The 13,910-nt window shown below is 38.6% G+C and overlaps 1 protein-coding gene across 1 annotated transcript in view; it reads left to right on the forward strand.

Annotated features, from left to right (window-relative positions):
* Positions 1–12,967, forward strand: part of LOC109308593 (pituitary tumor-transforming gene 1 protein-interacting protein-like) — a 45,260-nt gene extending 32,293 nt beyond the window's left edge. Inside the window, exons 6-7 of the mRNA XM_019532993.1 lie at positions 3,042–3,088; positions 11,844–12,967. Coding sequence (XP_019388538.1) covers positions 3,042–3,088; positions 11,844–11,893 — 97 coding nt within the window. The 3' untranslated portion in view covers positions 11,894–12,967. The remainder of the gene's footprint in view (positions 1–3,041; positions 3,089–11,843) is intronic.
* The last annotated feature ends 943 nt before the right edge of the window (positions 12,968–13,910 follow it).

A 13,910-nucleotide genomic window follows, 5' to 3' on the forward strand; every position in this document is an offset into this window, starting at 1 on the left:
TAGCCTTCACTACCTCTGTGAGCTGACCCAAGAATTTCTGGTCAAGCTCTTCTCCCTGGTTGGGAGGTCTGTAGTAGACTCCCACCGTTAAGTCTCTTTCCCCTCGACTGCCTTGCACTCTAACCCAAAGCACTTCAGAGTGCCCCTCCCCTGACTGCTTGCTAATTGACGAGGATGTGTATTCCTCCTTAATATAGAGCGCCACGCCCCCACGCCTCTTTCCTATCCTGTCCCTCCTGTACAGCCTATATCCCTTGACATACACTGCCCAATCATGCGTTGAGTCCCACCATGTTTCCATAATCCCCACTATGTCCGGGCTGGTGTCAGCCAGCAGGAGGGTGAGTTCCTCCTGTTTGTTACCCATACTACGAGCGTTTGTGTAGAGGCATTTGAAGCCTCCTGTGGATGTGTGTACTGACCCCCTAGTCCCAGTGTTACCCTGGCCCCTATCTCTTACCTGTTTATTCGCTTCGCTCGTTGGGCTGGGCTGGGCTGTAGTTGTGTCTACATGTTGGGTCTAGTGTCTTGTATTGGGCCCTCAAACTTAAGGAGCTTGCAGTTTATAATAATCTGACAGAAGCTTTTCTTAGACTTGTCCAGCATCACAGAAACCCCTGTGGCAGGTATGGAGATAGTCTACATTTCCAGTGCAGCATTTGGTTAACCTTGAGACAGGACTTTCCCTACTTACACACCCCTACCTCACTTGCTAAACACCAAGGATTCACAATTCTGAACCACTTGCAAGTTGTGTTTTCCAGTGGAGAGCTATTTTGGCACATTCAGTTTTACTGAGTCTCTGGGCCACTGATATTCCTCTGGTGGACAAGTTGTGCTTCTCAGTCTCTCTTTTCTGCAGTGCATAAGAGCAGAAGTTCTGTAGTCAGTAGTTCCCTTCACTAGACAATCTTAATTCACCCCTGGAGCAAATTCATCCTTTTCACTGAATGAGGTGGTAGTTGTGTGGAAAATAGTGTTATGGTATAATGAAAAGTAGAGTGATAAAGCATACATCCAAGTGAGCTGACTTACAGCTACACTGGTAAGCTCAGTTCTAAATTTCTTAAGTGCATAATTTTGTGATCTTAACATTCCTTTGATTTAGCTTGAATGTAGCTTCCTGCTTTGGTAAAATAGCAAACTGGAAAAACCCCCACTTTGATCAGATGGACTCATAGTAACACCCTCTTATCAACCCCTGTTGCCCACCCCCCCATCATCACATGGCTGGAACCTTTTGAAGCACAGCACAACCCTCTACTATTTGTTCTGATGGAGTAACTAGTGAAGCTGACGTCAGTACTAGTGGAATGTTGGGATTCAAGACTCTTGCATCCAAATCCGAGTGTGTCTAGTGATTATGGGCCCCATGTCTTACCTCACACTTGATCTCTTTCATCCCTTCTCCCTTCACCCTCATTCCTCCCTCTCTTCCCCTCTGTGCCTTTCCAACAAGTCTTTCCTTTCACCAAATTCCTCTCTGTCATCTCTCTTCCCCCAAGTTTCTTGTACTTTTGAATTCCATTCTGATTTATTTTGTGTTTCCTGCGCCCCAGCAATGCGGACATGGAGATGAAAGTTGAGAGAGTCTCTCTGCTAACATTACTAGTGACACTGAATCTCTAGCCTCCCTGGAGGAACAGTTGCAGGAAAAGGCTAACTCAGTTCCTGCAGGGAACATGCTCAGTTCCTTCATGTGCAGATTCTAGTTGGCAAATAGGAACTGGGGGAGGGAGGGTAAAGTATGTATGGAGTAGATGAACCAAGACAAATTTAGCTGCTAGTCAGTGGGCAGGTCTGCATAGGACACTAACTGCTAGTTGCCTAATACTACTGCACAGTAGCATGTCATGGCAAAAATTGTGCTAATATGCTACTGTGCAGTAGTATTAGGCTACTGCACAGTTAGTGTCACTTAAAAGCTGTGCATTGGCACTACTGTGCAATATACTGCATCTTGATTTTGTACTTGGTTATACAAGTACTAAACTTAATGTGCAGTAACTATGGCACATTAATGACTATGTAGATGTTCCAGTAAGTCCTTAATGACCATGTGTGAACTTCAGTTAGAGGCTGAGTTTGGTGAAATGTGAATGGATTTTTATCAAAATAACAATAGGTATATCCGTGACACACGGATGACTCTTGCCAAACTTCAAAATCTCCACTCCAAAGCGTAGAGGCTCCAGTGTGTTTTCATTAAAGAATTGTAAAACACAAAGTAGCATTTTTTGTAAATTTGTTCTCAGAAATGGCAAAAATATATACACCAAATATTTCTCCTCCTTTCTACTTCCCCTCTCCCCTGTGGTATCCACCTGAGGCAGACACTTGACAAAGAAAATTGAAGTGCATTTGACTAAAGTTTTGGAGCATCCTATGCATCTGAAGATAGAACCTTATATAATTGGAAGTGCTATGCAACCATAACTAGGCACATCCCTCCCAGTCTGTCTGTAATGATGGCATAATATCTTTAATGCTGTTCTTGTTCTCCTTTCCACATAGGACTGTAGACATCAGCTGTATTTTCATTTTCATTCACCATGTTCTGTCTGAACAGTAACCATAATACAGCATTCCTTCTCCTGGTAGACTTTTGTTGGTGTTGAATTAGGATTCTGTATGCCTGCAGTCTTCATATAGTTGTAAAATTCACATGCTTCCTACTGGGCAACATAGTGATATCTATAATGGTGGGTGGGTGGGTGGATGAATGGGTCTGTCAATCTCTCAAATAAGGTCTGTCAAAATAAGGGGACATATTTAAATAGATCTAAAAGGCAGTGAATTTTCAGTTTGCTTACTTGCTGATACAGTCCTAATTAATTACTTGATTTGTTAATAGTGGTCAGTTTTAGATGGGAATGGTAAGTTTTTTTGGATGCGATTTTTAAGAAAGCGTTAATTATTGCACACTACTAAAAATCATCCCAAGAGACTCCCAACTAGTTGTAATACCATGCCGATAATATAACTTAACCTAAGATATTAACTTGTACCTTATTTTAATAATATTTTTATAACCTTTGCAGGAAACAGGAAAGAAAAGTGAAACATGATGAAATACGCAAGAAGTATGGTATGTATAGCAATCTTATGTCAGTATTTGGTATCTGAATAAACTCTCTTCCCTCTCTCCACATTGCCTGAATAAGATTGTTCTGTCACACAAGAGGTAGAGCATTTCCCATGTGGATCATTAGTTCTGTTTAATACCATGGGAAGTCATTGCCATCTGACTGTTTTGTGAGCTAAGTGAAGTTAGTTAGTTGAGTTTAGCCCCATTTACTGTGGGTAATAATTTGAATTGTTGTTAGCATTCGTGGCACAAAAAACAAAGATTAAATAAGGTTTTGGAACTATTTTAATTCTTACAGGTAGCTTTTCTAAAACAGATTTATAGCACAGTAGTGAAAACAGAAGGCATGACCATTGAGTGTGCTCTGCTTTTTATTTGTGGAGTTTGTTATTCAGGACTGGTGCTGTTAGCACTCTCTAATTTGGTTTGTTGTAGAACTGCTGGTGCCATGCACTCAAATAAATATGAGAACAAGATGCTTTATTTTCTTATCAAGTAAATTACACTGTTGTGAAAAGCAGCGATTCTGGAGCTATGAACACCACTCAAAACTGTTCTCATTTCCAGTGTCTTATTAAGCTGATTGGCAGGGGCTGGGAATGTCTGTGTCAGTCTGCTGCAATTTCTCTGGTTGATGCAGTAGTGTTGTAGATGAGCTCTAAAGGGAATTACATGGAGGAAGGAACATGTGGTGCTTCAAAAAACAAAGAGGCACTGGGAGAGGGTACACCATAATGAATCTTAAGATAGGAAGGGGGGAAATTATTATAGAGAAGGAAGGCAATTTTAAGGGTACTAGTTCACGAGCTTTAATTCCTTGACAGTTTGACATTTTTTGACCTTGCCTTCGAACTTCTGTTCTATTTGAAAATGTTTGTTTCAGTTACATGACAAAAAATTAGAATTCAGCTTTTGGTTTTTTTAGACCAATATGCCATTTGAGCCTATGTTTCCAGAGACTCCCTGGGGTCAGCCCTGCTAAGTACTAAGCATTCTGGCCAATTCCAGCAGAGGATTAGACATTGCAGGAGTACTACCACTGACTTCACTAAAATTAAGCATTTTAGGTGTACTGCTGGATATGGTTGGAATAGTCAGCACCTTGAAGAATTTAGCTGTGTAAGGGTGTGCACTTGTCCACATGTGTACTGGTAGAAATCTACCACACTTAAAAGCTGCTTACTGTTCCCAGTGAAATCAGTAGTTCTGTCATTGACTTCAATGATAGCAAACCCTCACTGAAAGTATAAGCTTTGTCTTCTAATTAACATATCCCTATCATTTCTGCACCCAGTTACTTTATTTGCAAATGTGATGCACTGTTTATTGTAATTAACAGTCTTCTCAAAAGAGGTATCACACTGGTGCATGAAGTGTTACGCACGTAGTTGAGAAGGAAGTAGCAGACAGAGTAAAAGGAGAGAGATTATGTACAATGTAATGTCTTCAGCTGACTTTAGACCTGCTAATATGTGGAACTTAGTCTGATATCAGAACTAATGCAGAATAGGTTGGCACAGCAATCAAAATACAAATGCATTACTAATTCTCATCCTGAAATACTGTTGTCAAAATAATTAAATGAAACATAATTCAAAAATCTTTAGCAGCACCTGGAATCTTCTTCATCTGTCTTTATTTTTAGCTGTCTGGTATATACATATGTTAGCATATCAAGTAGTATAATAAGAATTGGTGCAGAAACTTGTGGAGACACTAGATTATTTTGCACACTTATGCATAGTAGAGGGGATTCACTGTTAAATGGGCAAGAATAAGTGGCAGAATATCAATGGCTTTGTTAACCTGACTCTGTAGATTAAGATGATCATGCTGAAATGTCAGCCCTTGGTTGGCTTTAAGGGAATGCCTTTTTCCCACTTCACCCTCCCTATTTAAATGGTAATTACACATTTATAATGCATTGCAGGTGTTGCTTACTCTCGCCACAGTCCTTTGGGAGCACCGGAAGCAATAGAGCTTTAGGAACTGGGAATACTCATTTTGAATTGTTTCTTTGTTGCAAAATTTGTCCATATTTTTCATTAGCTTCTTTATGAATGCAGTTTGATTGCTCAAATTATATGTTGACTATTAGTAAATTTTAAAGTAGAATTTAGAGTATTTTCTAGCTTTTACAACTTACAAAGGAACTGTGATTTAATTGCCCCCATATTTGCTACTATTGTACACTAAATGTACCATCAATAATATGGTGCTTTGCTTTTGGATTTTGTCTGGTGATAGTGGAAGAGCCCTACCTCAGAGATAATAGAGGACATCCTTTTGTCTTCGGTTTTGCAAGTCTGTTCCCTTTTATGATTTTGGGGTTGCATGCTGCTTCCTGCTTCTTAAAAGTGTGCAAAGGCTTTTGATTAGTCATTTTAATGATGTATAATTCTAATTCATTTCTTTTACGTATAACATTCATTTTATGTTCAGCAGTTCATCATCATAATAAAAACAGCTATGGATGGGTAGATTATGTTGACCTTATATGGTATTTTGAATGCATTGCAGTCACATAGCAGTCACATCTCTTGTAAATCACATTCCTTTTTTTTTAAATTATTTTTATTAACTTTATTTTAGGAATTGAAAGCCAGCAACATACATAATGAACTTCAAGGATGAAAACAGTGGTGTAGTCAGTTTTGAGGGGAAGTAAGCTGTCACTGAGAGAAAAAAGAGCAAAAGCAATGTATGTGTTGATCACCCAAGTCCCATCCAGCACAGTTTTTGCAGCATATACATTGTGTTGCACGTTTGGATCAAATCTGTGGTTTTAACTACTTTGGTGAAAGGTTGAAATGCACTCTTAGGTGATTAGCATTGTAAGTTAGCTCAGAACTGAAGATTGTAGAAAGAGGTATTTAGACTTGCCCATTTGCCTTTCCAGTTCCCGGTGGTTGAGAGGCTTTGCCCTTTCAGCCCGACAGAAGAAGAATGCTTAACTGACAGATAGCTGTCAAAAACCAGAGCAAGGTAGCCATGATAGTCTGAAGTAAGGCAGAAAAAGTGTAAAGATGCAACTTGTAGACCAACTGAATCAGATTCATAAGCTTTTTGTGAAGAAGAGCTCACTTCATAAGATGCTGTGATGGCATCTACGTCCCTAATTCAGTTAGTCTGTAAGTTGCATCTCTACACTGTCTTCTCCTAGACCATTAAGGTAAGTAAAGGTATCCAAAGAGTTGCTTCATAAGTCAGCCAAGGGCGCTCAACTTCTAGGTCACTGGCTGAATTCCCTCCTCCCCCACCTTCTCCTGTTCTGCGCGACTGCCCGTCCTGGATTGGATCCATTGCTTGGATCCAGTCTGCAGAGGAACCAGGCACTGACAATCTGGCCTGGAGGACAGAAAGGTTGAGCACCACCGAGTCAACTAACAAATTAAATTGGTTGTAAATAATAAACCCAAAGAGTAAACAAAGATAAGATGCATGGAACAATCTGTTTCAGATTCTTACAAACTTTGTCTCTTGGGACTTCCAAATTTACAGGTTACCTTGGAGGATCTTAATTTGTTTAAAGACACTGGCTTCTTTGAGCCTGAAATATCAAAGCAAAAGATGGGTATTTACAACTTGTATCAAGAAGAAAAAACAAGACTCAGAGAAGCTTCCTGTGCCTCATTCAGGACAAACTGAATTCAGCCATTAGGTCCTTTTACCATTAAGCTATGATATTTAAGGTGTACCAGATGGCCCTGGCTTTTTGCCCCTATACCATTTATTTTTATTTTTAATAATGGTTCCCTGGTTTGGGGTATTATTGTTTTTTGTTTTAATTGTTGGTGTTCATTCATCATCCATGATACATTTCCACCATAAAAAACCAATACAAATGCCCCGCTACTACCCTTTCATCCCTGTCCCTGCATTCTCAGGTTAGTGAAAAAAAGTTTAAGTGCTCATACATGAGGTATAGAAGGCAGGAATGGGCTATAAAATGAAAACAAAGGGAACATGACACCTAGGGTACATTGCACCACGTGTTGTTATTCCCTGTGGAAGGTAGCCTTACATTTCTTCTCCTAATTCTTCATCTCCTAGTGTACATGGGCTATACTAGCAGGGGCTGCACCAGTGGCATGCCTCCTGCTCTGCTGCACCACATGCCCGACACACAATATCCTCCTCTCCACTCTGTCATGCACATGGGCATCCATGCCGTGGGGTGCACTGTGCCACCACCTGGGGCAGGGGAGGGAAAGGAAGAGGGAGCTCAGAAAACCAAGCTGCTTTTGCAGCTGGAGCAATAGGGGAAGCAGTAGCTGGATGGGAGCTTGAGAGGCCATAATATAATGCTTTGCAGGCCTCAAGTTGGATAGCTGTATTTTAGGGGATCAGAAAAACGAAGTTGCTGCCCTATTTCAGAAACTTATTTTAGGAGCATTTAATTGTTTTCCTTCTATTGGGCTTGTTTAATAATCTCCAGTATCTACACTGGACCTGACCAGTAGGTTTAGTCCTCAGCTCTTTTTAGTTCCCCTACCCTGCCATAGCATAAAGGGGAAATGGCATTCCCTGAAGCAAAAACTAGTTACAAAATATAGACATCTAATTTGTGGAAACTAAAATAACAGGCACTGTGAATAGCCTCTGCAGCAGTAGTAGTTAAAGAAAAGATTACCTCTGCTTTAAACTGTGAGACCTAGTAGTCTGATATGTCACTGGCTGCAGTTAGAAGGCTGCTTTCCCTTGCAGTATTGTGTAGTTAAATACCTTTCAAGACCCTCACACCTTCCTCTGAAGAATTTGGAATGGCTCTAGTGGAAACTATACTGTTTTCAGTTAAATATCTATATAAGCGGTCAGTGGCAGTGCTAGCTGTAGTTTTACAGTATTGCTTTTAGACCTATCATGTAAAATATGTATTTTAAACCAGTTAGATGAAAAGCAGCTATTAATAAGCATGTGAGGCAGAAAATAGAGCTAATAAATGAGAGTGGGGGGTAGAATCCCAGAAACTAAATGGGGGGGAATAACTTTTCACAGTGTTCATTTTTAGCTACAGCATTTGTCAGTGCATCCAGCTTCTCACTGGTTGAGGCAGCTAAACCTTGATGTGAACCCTTTTGATTAGCATATGGTTATCTTTTTTTATGAAGATTTCAAAGGATTTTATTTCATCAGGAAGATGCTTTCATCCCAAAGTTAATTCTGTCACTGGATCTTTATTCACTGTATGGAGAAGTTAAATTCTCAGAGTTCTGTGTGGATTTTAATGAGTGCAGAGAATGTATAGTCTTCTGCATGAGAAGTGTAATAAAATACATTTTTACTTCTACATAACTAACTGTTGTGTAAGCTAGTGTAATTACTTTTTCTTAACTGCCACTGGCAAGTCTTATTTAGAAAGTAAAAGAAAATTCTCTTTACGTTCAACATACGTTGAAGCTTTCTAAATTTGCATAAGGATATGATAGTACCCATAATTTTACTGCTGTAATTAGATTGTCAAGGCTGGGGATGATTTCAGGTGATAAATTGCCTATTTGTATTTTTATAATATTAATTGGAATATATGAGATAATGATACAAGAAACAAGCATACCTTTTTTATCAAGCTATGGGCATTACTTTGTAGGGGGGGAGGGTCTGGTGAATCGTTCTAATACATTGTCCAGCTGCCAAAACTGATGATAATGAACCCTGACAAGTTAATGAAAATTCTGTTCCTTTTTATATCTAGGGTCTTAATACATGTAGAAAAATGTCATATTTGTTTAGAGAGAACTTTTTTTGTCAACTGAGTTGGCCTTAAAAATTGAGATATGTATTTCAGATAGTTGAGGATTGAAATTTTATATATATATAAATAAATAATGTATATATATTAGTCCAGACTGATTTAAGGAAATAGGTCTTGGCTTTGCAGCAAACATAGTCTGACAATCTGAAATCTTCCAATTTAATTCACAAATAAAGACATCAAATCAAATTTCATATATTCCTGCCTTTGAGAGAGAATGTTCTGCATATTGATCTATTTCTGTTACGTTATGAATGTGTTAAACACATCTAATTATCTCAATGATTTACCGAACTGCAATGTTTTATTGTATTGAAATCTATATAACCCGTGTACTTACATTTTTAAGTACTTGCATATCTAGTTTTAACTGCACATTTTTGTAGCGCTGCAGAAAAAAAGTGAATTCTCCTCCTGGCACATGGATTTGGCCATCTGTAATGCCAGCATTAAGGATCAAGTAACTCTAATAAAACATATTTTCGTTATATTTAGGTAACATGTCAGTGAGTTTTAAATACTTTTATTACTGTATTCTATGGCCACTTTCTTTTCAGAATATGAAATATGTAGTTAATATACAAAAAGTAACTTTGTTTCTTTTCTCTCTCAGCTAGGTCAAAGCAGAGTATATTTAATTTTCTTGAAAAGTTTTGCAGACCAATTTGGATGATGCTTGAGTTTTTTAGTTAGTCTTCTACAAGTAAAAGTCATTTTGTACAAGAGCTATGTTTTTTAATTCTTTCCTTTATGGGTAACTCACCTGAAATACTTTCAGTCTGAATGACCCAATGGTCAAATGGTCATAAACTACTGCAAGACCGTTTCATGCTGGATGTAAGGAAGAATTTCTTTACTGTCCAAACCCCCAGTTCCAAGGTCTGGAATATCCTGCCATTGGAGGTGGTTCAAGCACCTACATTGAACACCTTCAAGAGGAAATTGTATGCTTATCTTGCTGGGATCCTATGACCCCAGCTGACTTCCTGCGCCTCAGGCTGAACTCAATCTTCCGAGGTCCCCTCCAGCCCTAATGTCTATAGCTATGAAGACCAATGCGGGCTGTAGGAATCTTCCATAACCAGTACTTTATGATTATATATCATGAGTTTTTTGCATCCATTTATTGAATATTATGTTAGTCCAGTGGTGCGTAACCTTCTGGCCCCATGAGCCAAATGAGTAGTTCACAGGTGATCTCGAGGCTGGATTGGGCCCTGCACCCCAGGATCAGGCCTGCACCCCTGGATATTGACTGTGCCACTTCTGCCCAGCCCCACTGCATAGGATTGGAGCCCTGGGACCCTGTACCTCCTCTGCCCAGCCTCACATGATGAGAGTGGGGCTCTGGGACCCTGCCCCACCTCTGCTAGGGACCCTATGGTGGGTTGGGGCTCTGGCGCACATGCCACCTCCACCTGATGTCACCTCCTCTGATCTTACATGCGAGGTTAGGTCTCCAGGGTTTGCATTGCTTCTGCCAGGCTACGTCTGTTGGGATTAGCCCCTGTCTGGCACTTGCACCCAGCCAGACAACAGGAATTGGGTTCTAGGGCCCCATGCTGCCTTGCATGCCGCATTTAGTGCACAGGACCATATCCTGCAAGGCATCCCAGACCCATGGGGAGCTCTGTGGGCTAGATCTGGCTTGTGGGCAGGGGGTTGAGCACCCCTGCACTAGTCAGTTATTATTAGTGGCATTGTTAATGGGGAGCTCCATGCTGTATATTGATAAGGCTTGAAAATGTATTGACCACTAGCAAGTAAAACTGGAGAATTAAGAGGTATAGTCCTATCTGACAGTGTATCACGTGCTCTATTTACTGTGCCTAAAATACACAGGATGGGCTGGACCCGTGTAATGTTCAGCTTCTAGTTATTGGTGTGCATAGCCAGCCCCTTTCTGCCTAGGGAAGATGGAACTTTTGGGAAACCTTGCGGGGATTGGGAGCAAGTAGTATGGTCCCATTTCCTCCTTCCACTTCTCTGGTCCTGACTGTTGTAAAATGGGAACTTCATCTTTCCACACTCGTCCTGGCCCAAAATAAATCAGGTAGAAAAGATTGCACCCCGAGTCTTACAGACACCTAAGGAAGAAAAGCACCTGCATGCCTAAGGCTGATATGCAGGGTAATAGCAAATCTTGCTCCTTCATAACAAGGGTCTTCCCCTAGCACCTTTGGGAGTTGTTTATCTTCAGCATGCTCTTCCAGCCAGTGAATGCCTGTTATGTTTCTCAAGGTCTTCTTGAAAATTAGCACTGTATGGCGTAGTGATTGTTGCTGAACTAAGCTTTAGAGAAGATTATATGTATATCCAATGATTCAATATATTTTTGATAGTTTTGCAACACTTTCCATGGCAATATTCTGTTTTTTTATGATGAAAGCACATAGTGAGACCTAGGTTAAATGACACATTCATTCTTGTCCCTAATATGTTTAGTGAGTTTATGGGTGATTTATATCTGTCCTTAGAGAATATTGCCCTGCATTGCAAAATTACTGCATATAACTTATTAAACTTGGCAGGTTTTTTGTTCAGGAGTGAAAGAGAATTAAGCCAGCAAGCTAGCGTGATAACCTCCAACCTTTAAAAAAGGGTGATCTTACAACAAAGCAGAATTTATTGATCATATTGAAACTGCTTCTATTTAGCCATTTCCAGCTTGGTTTAGTTTATGACAAAGAAAAAATGCCAAGTTAGCTGGTGTCCTTCACAAATGAGAAATACTATTTCTCCTTTATAACTTGTTAGGAAAAAAACTTCTTTTTTCCTCTTACTTTATTCTTCGTGTGGAATCCATGATTTTTGGCTAAGAGATAAAACAACTTACAAGTTTTTTTTTTTTAATTTCAAGTTTTATTTGTTCTTTTAGTTAACTGAATTGAAGAGGTGCATCTCCTACCATAAGAACAAGCATGTTTTATTATATATAATGCCTTATACAATTAAGTCAATACTTAGAGGTCTTAATAAATGCTGTCTTATTTCCTCCAGGTCTTCTTCAGGATTCAGATCATCCTTACAGCAGATTTGAGAATGAGTAGAAACAGCCACTGCTGTAAAATTTAGGATCCAGAAGAAGCATGGCCTTTTTATTTTGCTTTTAAGAGGTCTTCAGGATCATTTCTTTTCCTCAAGTTTAAAATTGTGAAATTAAGTATTCATAAATCTTTACTAAAATGTGTATTTTTATCTGTCAAATTTACCTTTTTAGCACTATTTTTATGAATCTTTTTGATTCTTGAAATATTCACCATGTTTGCTGTCTGTAAATGTGAAATGTCAGCTTTCTTCTTTTTTATCTTTCCTTATAAGAATCAGATTTCTAAGGTTTATCATGTATTGGATTTAACACCTTAAGTTACCTTTCTCCAGAAAAAAGATCTTTTGTTTCTATGTTCATAAATAAAATTTATCTTCCTAAACCTGTTTGTACAGATAAGAGATAGCAAGAGGAGAAGAAATGTTTGACACTGGACAAATATGTGGTTGTTACTGTTGGCAAGAAATAATTACAGTAGATCAATTTTTCAATACCCAAACAGCATATGAAAGTAAGTTTTAGACAAAGTAAAGATGAATAATGTGAGAGGTTTCTTATTAAGCATAACTTGATATAGGAGTGAAAGTGTTGGCATGTCATCAGAATATGCCCTTGATGTGCAGAAAAAGCACTTCATTAGCAGGACTGACAAAAAAAAATCTTTGTAATATGTGCAAAATCTGAATGTATATGTGTGTCTACGATTGAGAGGAAATATCAGGCTGTGTAAACATTTTGTGCTGTGAACAAATCTCTACATTAAAATGACCATCTATTAATAAGATTGCTTCAGCTTAACCATGTAATGATTTTATAATGTTTTTGCCTTTTAAAGTTTTTTTTAAAAGAAATGTTCATAGCATTATAAGTTCTTTCTTTATTAGTGGATTCTGTTCCATGTTCTGTCTCTTTATTAACAGGCCTTTGAGCATTTCAAATACATCAGCAGTTGGGGGCTGATTTTGACTGTTCTCCCCCTCCTTTCAACTAATGTGAATTTGCAAGTATTCTATAGAATTGAAATAACCTAATTTACTGTGTATTACCTTCTATTAAATAAATTTACAGTACTGAAGACCTGTATATGGTGTTTTAGCAACCTCCCTTGAACATAATTTTTAATTGAACATCTTGAATTCAGCTTCAGTTGTTTTTATGATCCTAAATAGGACTTCAGTGAATAAATGCATATGAAGGAAACATTCATTTGTAAGGTGTAAATAGAGAAGGATGGTAATTTTGGTTTTCTCTAGAAGAAAAATCTAGCACCATGTATATACAGCATGAAGTAAGTATTGCCTTAGGGTGATTAGGTTGCCATTCCTTGCAGTGTCTAGGTACTTGCGTATACTTCAACTATCTATAGTTCTACAATCTGTCACTGCTCTCAGACTTGTTTTCATTTCCATCCTTTCACATTTTTCTTCTGAGAATATATTTCCGAAGTAAATATTGTTATTAAAAAGTCCCTACTATGGTAATTGAAGTGTTATGAAATTGAGGTGTACTCATTTTTATTTGCTCATAATTCAGCCAATGGCCAATATTGTATTAGTCCACTGTGCTTAGCTTCATATGTTTCTGGAACTGTCAGCTGTTTTCAAGTCAAAAGTACAATGCAAATGGCTGTCTTTGAAGAATGATGGTAGGTGATAAGAGCAAGCTGATAGTGTGAAAATAAAGCATGCTGACTGTTTTCCCAAGATGCCCCCTGCAAAAATGATGGAGGTATGCCTGCCATCTCACAATGCAAACAGTGATATTTGTGACTTAATAGAACAGCATTTTTCTTTTCAACCTCCTCCAATATCTGAGCAACTGTCAGGTACACCAGTAAAACAGAAAAAAAAGTCTGATTTTAAAGAATATGCAGTAGCTGAAGAAGAAGAATATTTTATGCATATGGAACCTGGGTTTTTTCTACCAGCTGGCTGGATTTTTTGAATTTAAATATAGGGTATGGAAAATTGCTATCTCCCTATGAAGCATGTTAGTCTCTTGAAAATAGCAAATTATAC

Source organism: Crocodylus porosus, unplaced genomic scaffold, assembly GCF_001723895.1.
Source record: "Crocodylus porosus isolate Cpor-Errol unplaced genomic scaffold, CroPor_comp1, whole genome shotgun sequence".
NCBI lineage: Eukaryota > Metazoa > Chordata > Crocodylia > Crocodylidae > Crocodylus > Crocodylus porosus.